Source organism: Pan paniscus, chromosome 18 (genome assembly GCF_029289425.2).
Source record: "Pan paniscus chromosome 18, NHGRI_mPanPan1-v2.0_pri, whole genome shotgun sequence".
Lineage (NCBI taxonomy): Eukaryota > Metazoa > Chordata > Mammalia > Primates > Hominidae > Pan > Pan paniscus.
The window spans coordinates 2,933,784-2,953,320 of record NC_073267.2 but is presented as its reverse complement, the minus strand read 5'-3'; the positions used below and the strand labels follow the sequence as shown (position 1 = coordinate 2,953,320).

Genomic DNA, 19,537 nt, shown 5'->3' with positions numbered 1-19,537 from the left:
TGAGCGCACGAGGAAACTGCACTGACGAGGATGCAGGGATGGAGAAGCAGCAGCGGCTGGTGGAGGCCTCAGCTGGGCACACAGGGCTTCATGCACCACGACCCACCAGGGCCAGAACAGGCAACAGGCCGTTGGCTGAGTCACGCTGGCAGGGGGGTGGCAGGTCAAGGTTGAGATGTGGCCTGAATTCTGGAAGTGGTGAAGTCTCCCAGGAAGGAGTCTGAGGAGTGGCAGAAAGCCAGAATTCCGGGGCCCCTTGGGGTGGGTGAGAAGGGAGACCAACACCTAGGCCGCATGGCCTAGGGCAGGAAGCCGAAGTCCCCGAGGGAGGGAGGGTCAGCGTAATGCTGGCTGGAGAAAAGCACCCAGGCCTGGTGTGCTGGTGCCTGTGGTTTCTGCTACTCGGGAGGCTGACACAAAAGAATCCCTTGAGCCCGGGAGGTCAGGGCTGCAGTGAGCTAGGATGGTGCCACTGCACTCCAGCCTGGGCCCCCAACTCAAAAAAGGAAAAAAAAGCCCACACCGCTGAGTCTGCTGGATTTGGCTGAGGAAAAGGAAGCCATGGCAGAAGCGGGAAGTGGGAGACCAGGGAGTGGGGGTGCCGAGAGGTGGGAGGAGCAAGTCTGTGAGCACAGCTGAGGAGGGGAGACGGAGATGGCTGGCCGGGTACAAATTCAGCCCTGTGTTTGTCCCCCTCACCCCTCACTGCCATGACTCCACTCATGGCCCCCAGCCCCACTGGTCTGCACTGGGCCCTGGCATGGCTGCTCCCTTTGCCCTGGACTCAGATGCCCAGGTGACCCCGGCTACGCTCCCTGAAGGCAGTCGCCCCCGCCCGCGCCACCTGCCCTGCGCGCCTGCCTGCTGTTTCTCCTGTCACGACCTGACCTCTGAACTCTCTGTCCTGCCCTCTCCCCCAGCGCCTGGACCACGGTAGGGACTTCATGAACTGCATGGAACAAACCAACGTGGGCTGAAGGGAAGCTGCCAGGGCGAGTGAAGGGGCTTAGATGTGGCGAGGGCCGGGCCAGGCTCACCAGAGAGAAGGGCGGAGGGGCCGGGGCAGGTGGAGGGAAGCCCAGTGGGGCTGGGGCAGACAGGGGGTCACAGCCGGGCACGACGGCGCAAGGGACCCACCCGCAGTCTCCATCTTCTCAGTGAGACAGAGGATAGCTCTATCCCAGCGGCTGCATCGGGGCAAAAGCTGTTCTCTCAAGGGAAGGGGAGTATTTTCCCGACTGGGGACCACGTGGTCTCCGCTGCACTACGAGCTCAGCCACCGCCAGAGCAAAAGCAGCAGCAGACAATGTGGAAACCAGTGAGGGTGGCTGCTGCCAAGAAAACCCCATTCGCAAGAGCAGCCAGATGCCGCCTGAGGGCCACGGTGTGCCAGTGCCTGAGCTAGATGACAACTTGACAACACGCACAAGTTACCACGGGTCAGGGAGATGCCCTCATTTTCTCTAGTATGTTCTGCTGCCTGTGCAATGAGCTTGGGTTGGGAGCAGCTGCTCTCAATGTGAAAAACGTGTGAGATAAGAAAGTCCTGGAACTTTTTTTTTTTTTTTTTTTGAGATGGAGTTTCACTCGTTGCCTGGGCTGGAGTGCAATGGCGCAATCTCGGCTCACCGCAACCTCTGCCTCCCGGGTTCAAGTGATTCTCCTGTCTCAGCCTCCTGAGTAGCTGGGATTGGAGGCGCACGCCACCACGCCCAGCTAATTTTTTTTTTTTTTTTTTTTTTTAGTAGAGACAGGGTTTTGCCACGTTGACCAGGTTGGTCTCGAACTCCTGACCTCAGTGATCTGCCCGCTTTGGCCTCCCAAAGTGCTGGGATTACAGGTGTGAGCCACCACGCCTGGCCAGTTGTTTTTAGAGACAGAGTCTTGCTCTGTCACCCAGGCTGGAGTCCAGTGACGTGATCTCAACTCACTGCAACCTCTGCCTCCTGGGTTCAAGCGATTCTCCTGCCTCAGCCTCCTGAGTAGCTGGAATTATAGGCGTGCACCACCACGCCTGGCTAATTTTTGTATTTTTAGTAGAGGTGGGGTTTCACCATGTTGGCCAGGCTGGTCTCAAACTCCTGACCTCAAATGATCTGCCCGCCTCGGCCTCCCAAAGTGCTGGGGTTACAGGCATAAGCCTCTGCGCCCGGCCAAAACTCACCACTTCTTATGAAGGCTCAAGACGCAGGGAATGAGGTCTTCATAGGAGAATCCGGTGAGGTCCCACAGCTGAGTGGTCCAGGGCTGTGCTGGGGAGGAAAGCAGGCCAGGGGTGGAGGGGGTGGAGGGGGTGGAGGGGGTGGAGGGGGTGGAGGGGATGGAGGGGGTGGAGGGGACAGAGGGGATGGAGGGGACGGAGGGGATGGAGGGGACGGAGGGGCTGTGGTGACAGCCGCCTGAACACTCCCGCTCTATAGCTCTGTGGGCTCTGCTGTGGAGTTTCTTGGAGCTCAGGGTTGCAATCCTTTTAAAATAGTTTTGAAAAAAACCCATACATAGGGCGTGCAGGCTCACGGTCAGAAATCTGGGACATACTGAAGCTAGGAGCCGTGCTGTATCTCAGCCCCCAAGAAGTAACCAGGACAAATGGATGCTGGACTCTTTTCTTCCCCACAGCCTCCTCCTATGTCAGCACCTTCCCCGACACAGGCATCCCTGGGAAGGGCCACTCCTTACTCTGCCCGTGCGTCAGTCTGGCCAGGAGCAGGGCTGCGGCAGCCAGGCGGGCTGGGGCGTAGGCGGACAGGCTGGTGTGCAGCAGGGAGAGCTCGCAGAGGAAGCTGCACAGGTGCTGGGTTCTCAGCTCCACAGGGACTAGCGTCAGCAGGACCTCCTTGTAATCCACCACAGTGGGGACCTAGACAGCCGGGACGGGGTGTGGGCTCTCAGCGCTCGGGGGCTCCTTCGTGCAGTGCCGCATGCAGGCCCAGCGCAGGGTCTGGCCCGGATGATGTTCACGCCGATGCTGCCTGCACGCGCAGCGCACCAGCGCAGATGGCGACGTGGTGCAACCGTGGCCTCCTACTCCATGGCTTTGGGCACAGCAGAGACAGCTGCCCTCTGAGTCCATGAGGCCCTCCCACAGCAGGAAAGCTGAATGCCCACCCCCACCCTCCAGCACAGCGACAACCAGGATTAATAAGGAAAATGGAACCGCTGCTTACTCGAATCTTCCCTTCCAAGGCGGAGACGATCTCGCCCATCATTCTCACCAGGTCCTCGTACTTGTACGTGTTGTCCGTGAGCCATACGGCCTCCCGGATGGTCAGGATCTCTTTACTGATGAACCTGCAACGCCGAGAAGGGGTCTCAGGGCGGAGCCCACTTCCTGGGGCAGGGGTGGGGCGGAGAGACCCAAGGCTTTAGGAGGCCTCAAGGTAGGGAGGGAGCCATGGCTTTGGGCTTTGGTGACAAACAGAGGCTTCATAATGGAGCCAGCTGCCTGTGGCTGACAAGGGGCATTTAAAAAAGGGGAGGCCCAGGCAGGAGGACAGCTCAGCCAGGAGTTCGAGACCACCCTGGGCAACAAAGCAAGACCCTATCTCTTCAAAAAGTTAAAAAATAAAAAATTAGCAGAGCATGGTGGCATGTGCCTATAGTCTCAGTTACTTGGGAGGCTAAGGTGGGAGGATTGCTTAAGCCCAGGAAGTTGAGGCTGCAGTGAGCTTTGATTACACCACTGCATTCCAACCTGGGTGACAGAGCAAGACCCTGTCTCAAAAAATAATCATCATAATAATAACAAGGGGGAGGTCAGAAAGTGCTGGAAAGAGGGATGAGAGCCACAAGGCAGACAGAAAGCAGCAGGGCTGTTAGGCAGACTCACAAATGTCTGCAAAAGGCCCAAGTGCCATGAGCATTCAGTTTGCTAAAAGACACCAAGAACAGAGATTTGCCTGTCACGTGACAGCTCTATCAGTGGGGTAGAAATGTTATAGACCCAGAAGGTGGGTGAGCCACCAGATCTAGGAATTGGAGGCAAAGGGCCCAAGGGTTGTTGGAAAGTCTGTGCCCGGCACTGTGTGGCCGCAGGAATCCTGACTGTCTCCAGGCGATGGTCACCCTGTTCTCTGTTGTCAACCAGCGCCAACTATCAGGGAACACGCTGCTCCAGCGGCCCCCCGCAAGGCACCTTCCCCTTGGACTGAGGCCAAGTCCCTTGGCTGCTCTGTCCTGGGGACTCTGCAGGTTGCATGCGTCATTCACTTGACCAAGAGGACAAGAGGCACGGGGACTACACCTGCCACCGCGGGGGGCTGCAGACGCCAAAAAGACAAGATGTCAGTGGCCAATGAGAGCCCAGCGTGGGGTGTGAGGTGGCTGGTGGGGGCAGGGCACCTCTGAGAGCAGAGGTGGGGGGCAGCTCAGCCTTTAAAATCTTTTTTTTTTTTGAGACAAGAGTTTCCCTCTGTCACCCAGGCTGGATTAGTGCAGTGGCGCTATCTCAGCTCATTGCAACCTCCGCCTCCCAGGTTCAAGTGATTCTCATGCCTCAGCCTCCCAAGTAGATGGGACTACAGGCGCCCACTACCACGTCTGGCTAATTTTGTTTGTATTTTTTTGAGACAGAGTCTTGCGCCATTGCCCAGGCTGCAGTGCAATGGTGTAATCTTGGCTCACTGCAACCTCTGCCTCTTGGGTTCAAGCAATTCTCCTGCCTCAGCCTCCTGAGTAGCTGGGATTACAGGCATGCCCCACCACGCCCAGCTAATTTTTTGTATCTTTAGTAGAGACAGGGTTTCACCATGTTGGCCAGGCTGGTCTTGAACTCCTGACCTCACGATCCGCCCACATCAGCCTCCCAAAGTGCTGGGATTATAGGCGTGAGCCACTGTGCCTGGTCCCCGGATTTTAAAAAAAAAAAAAGGATAATAAGGCAGAGTTGATTTGAGGGAGCTGTGGTGATAGTTATATGGACCACTGCAATCAGGTCTTGTGGTTGGGGAAGAAATTGGACTCAGCTCCCTGAAACGTTTCTAGCAGTTATTCTCTCACTGCCAGCAGGTTTGTGGCCCAGGAGCTTGGTCGTAGGTTGCAGTGATGGATGTGCGGTCAGATCCAGGGAGGCGGCCGCCCGACCTCCTCAGTCGTCTCTGGTCAGAAGACCTGGGACGCTGGATTCAGGCCCAAGAGCACATCTGAAGACAGCTCTGGATGCTTGTGGCAGGGTTTGCTCCCTCCTTCCATGGGAATGACACTGCATCGAGCTGGCACACGCAGGCCCGAAGAGACTACACCTCCCAGTTCCTGTCTGGTGAGATGTGGTCACAAGACTAAGCTCAGTGCAAAGGTGAATGTGGCAGGTACAGGTGTCACAGGCACAAGGGCAGCACCCTAGTTGGTGGCAGAGATTAAGACGGGAGATGGGGCTCCTCTGCTTCCACGTGAAACAAAAAACATCCCAATGACCTAAGCCTGGACCCTCTGCCTCTGGGTTACCTGTGCAAGAGAGAAACAAGTCTCTGTAGCTTACACATATGCTGTGTGCAGCCAAGCCTATCCTCACCCACCAGGCTCTACAGAGGAGTCGGTCTGGAAAGCACTTCCTCGGGAAATGTAGACTATGCTGGGGACAGCTGGTTTAGGAAATGCAAAAGGTATTGTGAGAATCATTTCCACGTTATTTCCAAAGGCGGAACTAGGGGATCCAGCATTAGTTAAAGGAAAGCAGTGGTCTGATTTGAAAAGGACAGGCTGCCGCGTAAGGACACACCCTGCTGCTGAGAGGCACCCACGTGGCTGGAGTGGGCTCTGCAGGGCACCAGTGGGGGACGAAAAACTCTCTAACTCCAAGAGTGTAGGAAACTCTGGCAACAGACTTTAGAACCCAACTTCAGAGAAGGGCAGCCAACTGCCACCCTCCCTGATCAGTCATCCTGCTGCCCTCAGGAGCCAGGGGACAGGGCGGTCCAGCCTGTGCCTGCCAGAGTGAGGCCACACTTTGGGTCCTGAGACTGCATGCCAGGATGAATTGCCTGGATGCAGGCACCCCACACAGCGGCCCCCACACGCCGAGGGCTGTTCTGCCACCCCTGCCTGCAAAGGGCCCTCAGCGTGGCACTCCATGTCTGACCAGGTGGGACACTCGTGGCTCATGAGTCAAGAACCAGTGAGGGCCAGGCGCAGTGGCTCGTGCCTGTAATCCCAGCATTTTGGGAGGTTGAGGCGGGCGGATCATTTGAAATCAAGAGTTTGAGACCAGCCTGACCAACATGGTGAAACTCCGTCTCTACTAAAAATACAGAAAAATTAGTCGGGCATGGTGGCGCACACCTGCAGTCCCAGCTACTCTGGAGGCTGAGGCAGAAGAATCACTTGAACCTGGGAGGCGGAGGTTGCGGTGAGCCAAGATCACACCACTGCACTCCAGCCTGGGTGACAGAGCAAGACTTGGTCTCGAAAAAAAAACAAACAGAAAACAAAACAAGACTAGTGAGGAGCAACATGAAGGGCAGGTGACCCTGAACCCGGGAAGGGCCAGCACGTCCCTGCCAGCTGGGCCAAGGGGGCTTCTCACCGGGTGCAGATGACCATGCAGGCGATGCCCAGCAGCTGGAGCCTGTACCGCGGCACCAGCCTCCTCTGCAGGTACCGGTCCACACACTCCACGGTCAGGTGCAGGCACAGGCTTGTGAAGTCCTTCATGGTGGCAACTTCCACCAGCCAGTCGATCAGAATGTACCTGCGGAAAGAGAAGCACGTGGGAACTGGTGGGGGCGTTCTCCATGTGTCCCTGTCTGCAATTTCAACCCCACCTGTTGGGCCTGACCAAATAAGCTGGCTAGCTCTGGAATCATGGGTTTACCCTGGAACCAAGGCTGGAGAGGCCATGTCACAGGAAGCCCGGGAGGCTCCGTGGGTCCCAGCCCCAAAGCAGGCCCCACATCCTTCGACTTTGTTCCTGGTGCTCCCAAACACAAGCGCTTTGAGACCTCGACCTGACGCAAAGTGAAAAGTCAGCCCACAGCCGTTGGTCTGCCCACAGTGGATGAACCCTGACCCTCGGGGCATGCAGGGAGCGGGAGAAGGTGGACAGTCGCAAGGGAATGCCCCAATACGGTAAATGATGCCCCAGTATGGTAAATGCCTTTCTGAATAGAGTGGAGACACTTGTAGTCCTACTTGGGGGACTGAGGCAGGAGAAAGGCTTGAGCCCAGGAGGCGGAGGTTACAGCAAGCCGAGAACACACCACTGCACTCCACCCTGGGTGACAGACAGCCTACCTCAAAAAAAAAAGATGTTCAACGTGTTCTGTGGCTTAAAAAAGATCACTGCACTGTGGGAGGCTGGGGCAGGAGGGTCGCTTGAGCCCAGGAGTTCAAGACTAGCCTGGGCAACATAGTGATACCCTGTCTCTACTAAAAATACAACAATTAGCTGTGCGTGGTGGTGTGCATCTGTAGTCCCAGCTACTCAGGAGGGTAAGGTGGGAGGATCACTTGAGCTTGGGAGGCGGAGGCTGCAGTGAGCTGAAATCATGCCACTGCACTCTGGCCTGGGTGACAGAGTCAGACCCTGTCTCAAAAAAAAAAAAGGTGGCTGGGCGCGGTGGCTCACGCCTGTAATCCCAGCACTTTGGGAGGCCGAAGCGGGCGGATCACGAGGTCAGGAGATTGAGACCATCGTGGCTAACATGGTGAAACCCCATCTCTACTAAAAATACAAAAAAGTAGCCGGGCGTGGTGGTGGGTGCCTGTAGTCCCAGCTACTCGGGAGGCTGAGGCAGGAGAATTGCTTGAACCCAGGAGGCGGAGCTTGCAGTGAGCTGAGATCGCGCCACTGCACTCCAGCCTGGGCGACAGAGCGAGACTCCATTTCAAAAAAAAAAAAAAAAAAAGGGTGATAAGGGAACTCTATGCCGCCCTGTCACAGGTAACTGGGGTTAAGTGGAAAGGGCTCCCTTCCCCTGGAGGCTGGCTTCCGCGCCGCTCTGATTAGAAGCCCCGGCCTGAATGCCTCACCTCATTGTGTCATTGAGTCCCTTCTGCACGGAGAAGACTTGTTGTTTACTGACAGCCTGGGAAGCCTGAAATAGCTGGCAGACGATCTCACTGGAAGCTCTCACCTCCAGTCCAAGCTGGTTTGCATTTGCACAGGCTTTGGCTAAAGACAGCTGAGGAAGAAAAGACAAACATGAGCGTGAGGCAGCAGCCATGTTGCAGTTTTCCATTTCTGAAGCAAAGGCCCATTCAGGCACCAAATGCATGTGGACACACTGCCCTACTTAACTTAAACCTTCACAAGCTTCGGGAACGAGGATGGCTCAGGTTTTAATTATTATTCCTTTTTGTATAAGTAATAGATGACATGAGAAAAGATATATAATGAAATGTCAGTGGCCTTTCCACCGTGGCTCAGGTCTCAGTTTCTTACATGGCTAATGCCTGGGGCAGCTGTGTTAAGTCTCTGGCCACACGCCCCAGTGCTCTCCGAAAGGCTTCTGCCAATGTTTACACCCAGGAATAGGAGCACCTGCCTCATCACGGCTTCATCCCAGCAAACACTGTGATTATTAAAAACAGCTATTTTCAGAAGTTACCAGCTAGCCACTCAAAAACAGAGAAATATATATATATTATATATAATATATATTATATACAATATAAAACATATAATATGTAATATATTATATATAAAATATATCTATTATATATATCTATAATATATATTATAATTATAACATAATATATTATATATTATATAACATATAATATATAATATATAATTAACATAAATAATATATAATATATAATTATATAATAATTATAATAGAATATAATATATATTATATTATATAATAATTATAATAGAATATAATATATATTATATTATATAATATACATAATAGAATATAATATATATTATATTATATAATATATAATAGAATATAATATATATTATATTATATAATATATAATAGAATATAATATTACATATATTATAGAATATATTATTTATTATAGAATATTATATATTATATATAATATATTATATATATTATTATATTATATTATATTATATATATTTATATATATTATATATAATTATAATATATAATATATATTATATTATATATATTAATATATTATATATAATATTATATATATAATATATATAATATATTATATATAATATATAATATTATATATATAATGTTATATATATAATATATATAATATATATATAATAATATAATATATAATATTATATAATATTATATATAATAATATAATATAATATATAATATATATAATAATATAATATATAATATTATATATAATAATTTAATATAATATATATTACATATAATAATATAATATATATAATATATTATTATATATAATATTATATATAATATATATTATTATATGTAATATATATTATATATAATATTATATTATTATATGTAATATATATTATATATCATATTATATTATTATATATAATACATAATATAATATTATTATATATAATATATATTATAAATAGCTGGCAGACTAAATATAATTATGTTATAATATAATAGATATTATAAATATATCTAATTATAGACATTATATATCTATAATTAAGGGCTGGGTGCGGTGGCTCAAGCCTGTAATCCCAGCACTTTGGGAGGCCGAGGCGGGCAGATCACGAAGTCAGGAGATCCAGACCATCCTGGCTAACATGGTGAAACCCTGTCTCTACTAAAAATACAAAAAATTTAGCCGGGCGTGGTGGTGCAATGCCTGTAGTCCCAGCTACTTGGGAGGCTGAGGCAGGAGAATGGCATGAACCCAGGAGGCGGAGCTTGCGGTGAGCCGAGATTGTGCCACTGCGCTCCAGCCTGGGCGACAGAGCAAGACTCCATCAAAAACAAAACAAAACAAAACAAAACAAAAACAAAAACACACACACATATATATATATATAATTTGCTAATATCATGAGCCCAAAATATCTCATTTAAAAGTGCACTCTTATGACTAGCAGTAAGGTTGAACATTCCAATTTCTAACCACTTGAGTTTATTTATTTATTATTATTATTTTTTTGGCCAGGTGCAGTGGCTCACTCCTGTAATCCCAACACTTTGGGAGGCCGAGGGCAGATTACTTGAGGTCAGGAGTTTTAGACCAGCCTGGCCAACATGGTGAAACCCCACCTCTACTAAAAATACAAAAATTAGCTGGGCGTGGTGGCAGGCGCCTATAGTCCCAGCTACTCAGAAGGCTTGAACCCAGGCGTCAGAGGTTGCAGTGAGCTGAGATCGCACCACTGTGCTCTAGCCTGGGCAACAGAGAGAACTCCTGGCTTCAAGTGATCCTCCCGCCTCAGCCTCCCAAAGTGTTGGGATTATAAATGTGAGCCACTGCGCCCGACCCTGTTTCCTCTTTTGTGAGAATTGACTGAGGCCCCTTGAACTTCCATGAGAACTACGTTGTTGCATTTCTTGTAAACAATGTTTTTGTTGAGATAGGGTCTCCCTTTGTAGCCCAGGCTGAAGTGCAGTGTTGCGATCACGGCTCTCTGCAGCTTTGACCTCCCAGGCTCAAGTGATCCTCCTGCCTCAGCCTCCTGAGTAGCTGGACTACAAGGCACACGCCACCACATCCAGCTAATTTTTTTTTTTTTGAGATGGAGTATCGCTCTGTTGCCAGGCTGGAGTGCAGTGGCACAATCTCGGCTCACTGCAACTTCCTCCTCCTGGGTTCAAGCAATTCTCCTGCCTCAGCCTCCCGCGTAGCTGGGACTCTAGGCACATGCCACCAGGCCCAGCTAATTTTTTTGTATTTTTAGTAAAGACGGGGTTTCACCACATTGGCCAGGGTGGTCTCGACCTCTTGACCTCGTGATCCGCCCGCCTCAGCCTCCCAAAGTGCTGGCATTACAGGCATGAGCCACTTGCACCCAGACCATCCAGCTAATTTTAAAATTTTTTGTTGAGATGGGGTCTCACTATGTTGCCAGAGCTGGTCTTGAACTCCTGGGCTCAAGCGATCCTCCCAACTCAACCTCCTAAAGTACTGGGATTGCAAGTGTGAGCCATCACGCCTGGCCTTCTTGTAAATCTGTTGACTGGCTTTTTGGACGTGAACACCACAATGTGCTATGACACCTCGGGCTGGGCCATTATCAATTTGTAATTTTGTCCCTAGCATTTGAGCGCAGATCACTCTGCCACCCACTTGGTGGGGTGACAAGAACAAGCTTCTATCCATTTGGCAAATAGGAGCTTTCTTTGATTCGTCCTGACAACTTTTTTTTTTTCTTCAGACAGAGTCTTGCTCTGTCGCCCAGGCTGGAGTGTAGTGGTACTGCAACCTCTGCCTCCCAGGTTCAAGCGATTCTCCTGCCTCAACTTCCTGAGTATCAGGTGCCCGCCACCATGCCCAGCTAATTTTTGTATTTTTAGTAGTGACGGTTTCACCATGTTGGCCAGGCTGGTCTCGAACTCCTGACCTCAGGTCATCCGCCCACCTTGGCCTCCCAGAGTGCTGGGATTTCAGGCGTGAGCCACCGCACCTGGCCCTAACAACTTATTTATAGCTGTGAGGGGAGAGTCTACCAATGCTTGATTTCCTGCCTGTAGCCCTGGATGACTTGGTGACCAGGTGACATGACAAGCAAGGCGCTAACAGGAAGAGGAAGCAGGAAGGGACTCTCCACGCCCCTCTGCTCTCAAGTAGCCTCAAGTTTTGTTGTCAAGATCAGTTCTACCTATGGGACAACTTTCAAGAATGGCACAAATTTTGACAGCAGCTATAGCTCACAAGCATTTGAAAATTAAGAGGTTGGCTGGCTGAGAGGCAAGGGTGGATAGGCAGAGATGAATAACGCATTTCCCAGCTCTTCTCACAGTGTACCTGTCCTTTAAGACCAGTTCCAGTGCTGAACCGATCTTAGGGTGTCCCTCAATCCTGGCCTCCCATGTGGGAGCCCAGATAGTCCTGCCCCAAGGCTGGAGGGAGAAAGGCCAGCTCCCCACATCATCCCAGCCCCGCACCTCACCTGCGCTTCCCAGCAGCCTTTGGCAGCGTAGTCCCTGAGTTTTCGGAAGCTGTGGAGGCATCGCCCAGGATCTGACACCTGTCAATGGGAAATCACCAAGCCTTTGTACAACTGTGTCTTGGGAGGAACTCAGAACCAAGACCCAGAAGGGCCGACACTACGCTAACTTCCCACCTCTTCTCTCTCAAATGGTGGGAGTCATTTTTGGGGGTACCAAGAATAGCCGACTGACCAGTGGTTCCCGGAGGCTGAGAGACCGGGAGCAGCAAGAGCCACCTCCCTTTTGTGGACAGAACTGCATCCAAGGACCAGCATCAACTACGCCTTTGTCCAGCATAACTGCCCCCCACCCAGAGCAGGCACCACTCACATCTGTCCTCCTGTCGCTTTCCCAGAGGAGGTAGGAGCTGGTCAGACATCCCCGATGAGCAGCCTCCTCAAACAGGTCATGGGCCTGCTGCTGCTTCTCCTCATCCTAGAATAAATCCCAGCAGAGTTCATTCTTCCCTTATTCTTTTTCATTTTTATTTTTTGAGACAGTTTCACTCGTCGCCCAGGTTGGAGTGCAATGGCGCCATCCTGGCTCACTGCAACCTCCGCCTCCTGGGTTCAACCAATTCTCCTGCCTCAGCCTCCCGAGTAGCTGGGATTACAGGAGCCCACCATCATGCCCGGCTAATTTTTGTATTTTTAGTAGAGACGGGGTTTCACCATGTTGGCCAGGCTGGTCTCAAAATCCTGGCCTCAGGTGATCCACCCACCTCGGTCTCCCAAAGTGCTGGGATTATAGGCATGAGCCACTGTGCCTGGCTGGTTTTTTTGTTGTTGTTGAGGCAGAGTCTCCCTCTGTCACCCAGGCCAAAGTATAGTGGCACGATCTTGGCTAACTAAAACCTCAGCTTCCCGGGTTCAAGCAACTCTCATGCCTCAGCCTCCCAAGTAGCTAGGATTACAGGTGCCCACCACCACGCCTGGCTAATTTTTGTGTTTTTTAGTAAAGACGTGGTTTCAACACATTGGCCAGGTTGGTCTCAAACTCCTGACCTCAGGTGATCCACCCGCCTCGGCCTCCCAAGGTGCTGGGATTACAGGAATGAGCCACCATGACCGGCCCTTATTCTTTACTTGATGTTCAGTCACTCTACTCACCATCTTCCTCCTTTTCCATACTTTTTTTTTTTTTTTCTGAGACTGAGTCTCACTCTGTTGCCAGGCTGGAGTGCAGTGGTGCAATCTCGGCTCACTGCAACCTCCGCTTCCCAGGTTCAAGCAATTCTCCCTGCCTCAGCCTCCTGAGTAGCTGGGATTATGGGCACCCGCCACCACGCCCAGCTAATTTTTGTGTTTTTTAGTAAAGACGTGGTTTCACCATTTTGGCCAGGCTGGTCTTGAACTCCTGACCTCAGGTGATCCACTCACTTTGGCCTCCTAAAGTGCTGGGATTACAAGCATGAGCCACCGTGCCCGGCCCCTATACTCTTAAGTGGTAACACACATTGCTCTGAGCTTTAATAAAATGAGTTATCTAATTCATAGCAGAAATGACTTCTCTACAGAGACACCACTCCAAAGCCAGAGAGGAGCATGAACTCAAGAGCTCCCGGCCACAAAAGCCCTGCTCTCTTCCTGGAAGGGTTTACGTTTGGGCTGGGCCTGTGGGATCCCTGGTTCAGCTCTGCACCACCAAAGGCCTGCCTTTCTCACCTGCTGCCAAAGGAACTGCCCTCAACTACCAGGATAGTGGTGGTGGCCCTTAGTGGTGGCTCTCAGGGCTTCTCCTCAGTGTCCCTCTCTGATGCGTTTGCCAGCCCTGTCACTAGAAGCCACCATGTTCCCTCAATTTGCTGCAAAGGGGATTTACGGATCACAAAGCCCATTAGGACATCAAGTGCAGAGAGGTCCACAGGAGCAGGAGAGGCCCACGAGGAGCAGGGCCAGCAGACGAGTGAGCATCGAGGTTTGATGCCTCCTTGAGATCTGCTCTGCTGTTCTCACCGTCCCCCACTCCCCTGCCAGGCAGGTCATGGAGCCAGGATCGGAGCCCGTGGCCAGGCCCACATGTGCCCCCTGGCTTCTCCAGCTAGGCCTTTCTGGGCAAGGCTTGCCTTTTGTTTTGGGCCTTGGACGTCCCCTTCTGCTGCTTTTCAGTTCCAGGATCTCGGCTAGGGATGTATCAAACACAAAGTCCCAGTGCAGAGAACAATGTGACTCACCTCGAACAGACTCAGCACTCTGCCCAAGCAGTGTAATATGGATGCTTTGTGAGTCTTTAAAAAAAGGAGAAAGAAGTGTGATTTCCAGCACAGAGAACTGCCCGGGGGCCACCACTCCCTTGTCTGTCTTTGGGTCCCATGCCCATGGCCCTGCTGTCTGGCCCTCCCTCCCCTGCAGAGGGCCACTCCCAGATTTCAGTCTTTTTTTTTTTTTTTTTAAAGGGAAACAGGGTCTTGCTCTGTCACCCAGGCTGGAGTGCGTTGGCATAGTCACGGCTCATTGCAAGCTCAACCTCCCAGGCTCAAGCGATCCTCCCACCGCAGCCTCCTGAGTAGCTGGGACTATAGGTATGCACCACCACCCCTGGCTAACTTTTTTGTATTTTTTGTAGAGACGAGGTTTCGAGATTTCATCATGTTGCCCAGACTGGTCTCGAACACCTGGCCACAAGCAATTCTCCAGCCTCGGCCTCCCAAAGTGCTAGGATGACAGGCGTGAGCCACCACACCTGGCCAGATTTGTGTCTTGAGCTCCCACTGCCCCATGCAGCCTCAGCCCCATGTTTCCAGCTGTCAGCACGTGTACCCAGAACTCCACAGCCCACCCTGGCTCTCAGGCTTCCTCCTCTGTGCCAGCTAATTTCCAGATGCGTTCCCCATATCTGCACTCTCAGTTTTCTGCATCTTCACTTCCCTTAGGCTCCTGACTTTCCAGGGTCCAGGATCTACCCTCGGGGTCTTCCTGTGTCCTGGGACCCTGCAGGTGGCCTCGCAGGTGCTGCCCCTCGCCCAGACTCACCCTCTGCAGCTGGCACTCTGCCCTGAGGCTCTCGTGAACCACGGCCTTGCAGCAGCTTCCGCTCACCGACCACGGAGGGCGGATGAAGAGCCAGATGAAAGGTGCGGCACCCACATTCAGCCGCTCAGCGAGACTGAAGAAGCGAGAGGCCTTCAGGCCATTCACTTCTGCGCGGGCCTCATCAGACACAGACACTGCGGGACAGACAGGACAGAGCCCAGGGATGTCTCTTAGGGACGGAATGTGGAAAGCTCTCCATGGTCTTGGTGGAAAGTGTAATGCCTGAAGCCCACCATAGTGCAAAGCAGCTAGTGTTTCAGGAGAGAAGAGCCCTCCAGGATGGGGGCACCTGTCTTTTCTCCCCCTACTTCATTAATGTCTAGAACAGGTGGGTCATTGTGATCAATGCCCCTGCTGTGGTCCTCCCGGAAGCCTGGATTCTGAAGGTCAGGGGAAGGAGACCCCGCGACGCTTCATGTCCCACCCTCCCTCCAGCTGGGAACCACCGCCTGACCCCTGGTAATGGGTCCAGGGCAGGGGTGGGGGTTCTTTTTGGGACGAGGAGAATATTCTAAAATTAGACAGTGGCAATGGCTGCACAACCCTGTGAATATCCTAAAAAACCACAGAATTGCAGGCTTTAGAGGGGTGAACTGTATGGTGTGTGAATTTTATGTCTGGGAACTGCTCTTTGATGGGAGGGTAGGGGTAGGACCTCGGCTCCCCTGATTCTGGAGGAGGGTGTTGCTCATGGTCCCTGTCAGTCACCACAATTCTGCCAGCCGGCCAGGTAGGGACTCTCTCCCAGCAAGACACCAGATCGTTTAGAAGTACAAATGTGGGAGGCTACATCCCAGTGTTTACTTGTTTTGAGAGCTGGGACAGATCATGGGCTCGTTCCTTGGGGTGCTGAGCAGATAAGCAGTAACTGGTAGAAGAAAAGGCTGCGCAAGTTTCTTTCAAGGAGCACCTGGCCTCTGGGGATGAAGGGATCCAGGCACCAGGCCAGTTCTAACCTGCCTGTACCTGCTTCCCGTTTAGAAGCCTGGCTTTGTGTTACAGGGCACGCTGAACTCCGTCTCAAGAGTTCTAAGAGGATGGCCAAGGAGAGGGCCAGCATCCACAGGCAGGTCTGCGTGCTCACGGCGCACAGGGCAGGGAGCCCAAACAGCCCCCGTGCTGAGGCTCTGGCTCAGTCACTCTTTGCCAACTGAAATTAAAGGGTTTGCTAAAACAAGAGGTGACTTTCGTAACCTACAAAGTCAGAGTATCATTAGCAGGTCCCTCAGCAGGGTACATCTGGGCAGAGCTCCTGAGAGGGAATGGGGAGGCAGGCCATCGGATAGAGCAAGGACAGCAACTGAACTGCTAACACGGGGACCACTTCTTCATAGGGCCAAAGGCTCACACTTATCTAAAGCGCCAACATGCATGTGGGGTGAGGACTTACGGCCTTCATTGTAGAGGTAGGCTATGCCCAGCTTCACAGCAGCTTCGAAATTCCCCTTTTCAGCAGCCCTGAAACATTAAGAACATAAAGCATCACAATATTTTATGCCACAAACGTTATGAACTACTACAGCACTTGAAGAAGTCAGAATACTTGTTCCCTGAATCGAATATATATATATACACATATATATATGTGTGTGTGCATATCTCTCTCTCTCTCTCTCTCTCTCTCTCTCTGAGACAGGGTCTTGCTCTGTTGCCCAGGCTGGAGTGCAGTGGTGCGATCACAGCTCACTGCAGCCTCAACCTCCTGGGCTTAAGCCATTCTCCCACCCCAGCATCCCAAGTAGCTAGGACCACAGGCATGTGCCACCATGCTCAGCTAGTCAAAAAAAAATATTTTCTTTTCTAGAGACAGGGTCTTGCTATGTTGCCCAGGCTAGTCTTGAATTCCAGACCCAAGCGATCCTCCTGCCTTGGCCTCATAAAGTGCTGGGATTATAGGCTTGAGCCATCATGCCCGGCTCTAGAACATTTCTTTTTTTTTTTTGAGACGGAGTCTGCTCTGTTGCCCAGGCTGGAGTGCAGTGGCGCAATCTCGGCTCACTGCAAGCTCCGCCTCCCAGGTTCACACCATTCTCCTGCCTCAGCCTCCTGAGTAGCTGGGACCACAGGTGCCTGCCACCACGCCTGTCTAATTTTTTCTATTTTTAGTAGAGACGGGGTTTCACCATGTTAGCCAGGATGGTCTCGATCTGATCTCATGATCCACCCGCCTCGGCCTCCCAAAGTGCCGGGATTACAAGCGTGAGCCACCACGCTTGGTCAAACATTTCTTAATAACATGTAGTCAAATATGAATTATCCATTACATGCTATGACACAGATGAACCTTGAAAACATCAGGGTCCGTGAAAGAAGCCAGCCACGAAAGACCACGTGTTGCATGATTCCATGTGAAATCCTCACAAAAGGCAAATCCAGAGAGACAGAAAATCGATTAGGGGTTGTCTAGAGTTTCCAGGATTGTGGGGAAAATGGGAAGTGACTGCTGATGGAGACAAGCTTTCTTCTTGGGGTAAGGAGAATGTTCTAAAGTTAAGTACTGGTGATGTCTGTACAACTCTCAGTGTACTAAAAACCAATGAGTTATATATTTTATTTATTTATTTACTTATTTATTTATTTTGAGACGGAGTCTCGCTCTGTTGCTCAGGCTGGAGGGCAGTGGTGCGATCTCGGCTCACTGCAACCTCTGCCTCCTGGGTTCAAGCAATTCTCCTGCCTCAGCCTCCTGAATAGCTGGCATTACAGGCATGTGCCACCACACCCAGCTAGTTTTTGTATTTTTAGTACAGACAGGGTTTCACCATGTTGCTCAGGCTGGTCTCAAACTCTTGACCTCGTGATCCGCCCGCCTTGGTCTCCCAAAGTGCTGGGATTACAGGCGTGAGCCACTGTGCCCAGCCATATTTTATTATTTTATTATTATTTTTTGAGACAGTCTTACCCCATCACCCAGGCTGGAGTGCAATGGCGCAATCTTGGCTCGCTGCAACCTCCACCTGCTGGGTTTAAGCAATTCTCATGCTTCAGCCTCCAGAGTAGCTGGGACTACAATTGCCCATCACCGCATCCAGCTAATTTTTGTATTTTTAATAGAGACAGGGTTTTGCCATGTTGGCCAGGCTGGTCTCGAACTCCCGACCTCAAGTGATCCACCCGCCTTGGCCTCCCAAAGTGCTGGGAATACAGGTGTGACGCCACACCCGGCTGAGTTATACACTTTAAATGGATGAACTGTGTGATGTGTGGATAATGTCTCAATAAGAAATATATACATTCCCCCTGGAAGCAGCCCAAGCATGGCCGCGGCAACATGGCTGCCTGCCCTGGTTGGCTGTCGATCTGGATTTCTGGCAACTCAAATGGACGAGGCTCACAGCGAATCCCTGTCAGAAAAATGCCCGCCTGAGATCATGAGGCCAGGAGATCGAGACCATCCTGGCCAACATGGCGAAACCCCATCTCTACTAAAAATACAAAAATTAGACGGGCGTGGTAGCGCGTGCCTGTAATCCTAGCTACTCGGGAGGCTGAGGCAGGAGAATCGCTTGAACCAGGGAGTTGGTGGTTGCAGTGAGCCGAGATTGCACCACTGCACTCCAGCCTGGTGACAGAGCGAGACTCCGTCTCAAGAAAAAAACAAAAACAAAAACAAAAAACAAAAAACAACAACAAAAAAGAAAAATCCCCGCCTGAGCTGTGGTTCCTTGGTTTGTTCTGAGGGCGGCTGGTACCTGGGACCATGAGCACATGTGAACGGGGGCCAGGGTGCGCGGTGCAGGTTGGGGTGGGATCAGCCAGTGAGTGAAACGCTATAGGATAGAATTCAGATGGTTTTGACCAAAGGGAAGGAAGGCTGAGTGAAGTTTCCACAGGAAGGTGACTCTTGTCTGGGTCATGTGGGAATGGATCACAGCCCTCTGGAGGCACCACGGGCCCGTGTCAGTGGCGTGAGGGATGACTGACTGCACAGCCTGCTGGAAGGTGTGTGGCTTGTGCGGCCTGATGCGTGAGGTCTGCCACCCTCAGTCACTCCCCAGGGGATGAGGCAATGTCATGGGAGATAGCAACAGGAAAATCGTTGCTGAATCAGGCCGTGAGACACAGACTGGCACATAGGGAGGCCAAGGCAGGAGAAGACTGAGCCATTCTCAGGGTGCAGAGATACCTTTCAAAGAGCTTCAGGTTCCCTGGAGACGGCCACAGCTCCTGGAAGCTGGCACATGCCCACACACTGGCGTGGTTGTCCACCAGGTCCTTCAGCTGGGAGTGTACCTGCAGAACAACGGGGGCCGGGGCTGGGTGATGGAGGCACCACCCAAAAGCCCCACACCTGGAGGCTCTTGAGGACGAGAGGCAGATGTAGGGTCTCCTGTCTCCCTCGCCATCCCAAGTAGTTGAGGTCCCCAATCTCTGTGTGAAAGTAACTGTCGCTTTGAACAGATAAAAGAGCCCAGAAACGAGTTTCTCTGAGGTTCTAAAGCAGGGCAGAGGACAATGATCTGGGAA

At 51.2% G+C, this 19,537-nt stretch overlaps 1 protein-coding gene across 2 annotated transcripts in view; it reads right to left on the bottom strand.

Annotated features, from left to right (window-relative positions):
- CCNF (cyclin F) overlaps positions 1 to 19,537 on the bottom strand; it is a 29,636-nt gene that overhangs the window by 6,761 nt on the left and 3,338 nt on the right. Inside the window, exons 3-13 of one of the 2 annotated variants that reach the window (XM_034940959.3) lie at positions 19,197 to 19,303; positions 16,461 to 16,528; positions 15,011 to 15,204; positions 14,212 to 14,265; positions 12,369 to 12,473; positions 11,999 to 12,076; positions 7,966 to 8,117; positions 6,521 to 6,685; positions 3,168 to 3,291; positions 2,680 to 2,860; positions 2,165 to 2,252 (exon numbers count right to left, since the gene is read on the bottom strand). In XM_034940959.3, the coding sequence (XP_034796850.2) occupies positions 2,165 to 2,252; positions 2,680 to 2,860; positions 3,168 to 3,291; positions 6,521 to 6,685; positions 7,966 to 8,117; positions 11,999 to 12,076; positions 12,369 to 12,473; positions 14,212 to 14,265; positions 15,011 to 15,204; positions 16,461 to 16,528; positions 19,197 to 19,303 (1,316 nt within the window). The remainder of the gene's footprint in view (positions 1 to 2,164; positions 2,253 to 2,679; positions 2,861 to 3,167; positions 3,292 to 6,520; positions 6,686 to 7,965; positions 8,118 to 11,998; positions 12,077 to 12,368; positions 12,474 to 14,211; positions 14,266 to 15,010; positions 15,205 to 16,460; positions 16,529 to 19,196; positions 19,304 to 19,537) is intronic. The other variant, XM_055100648.2, reaches the window with a different exon arrangement.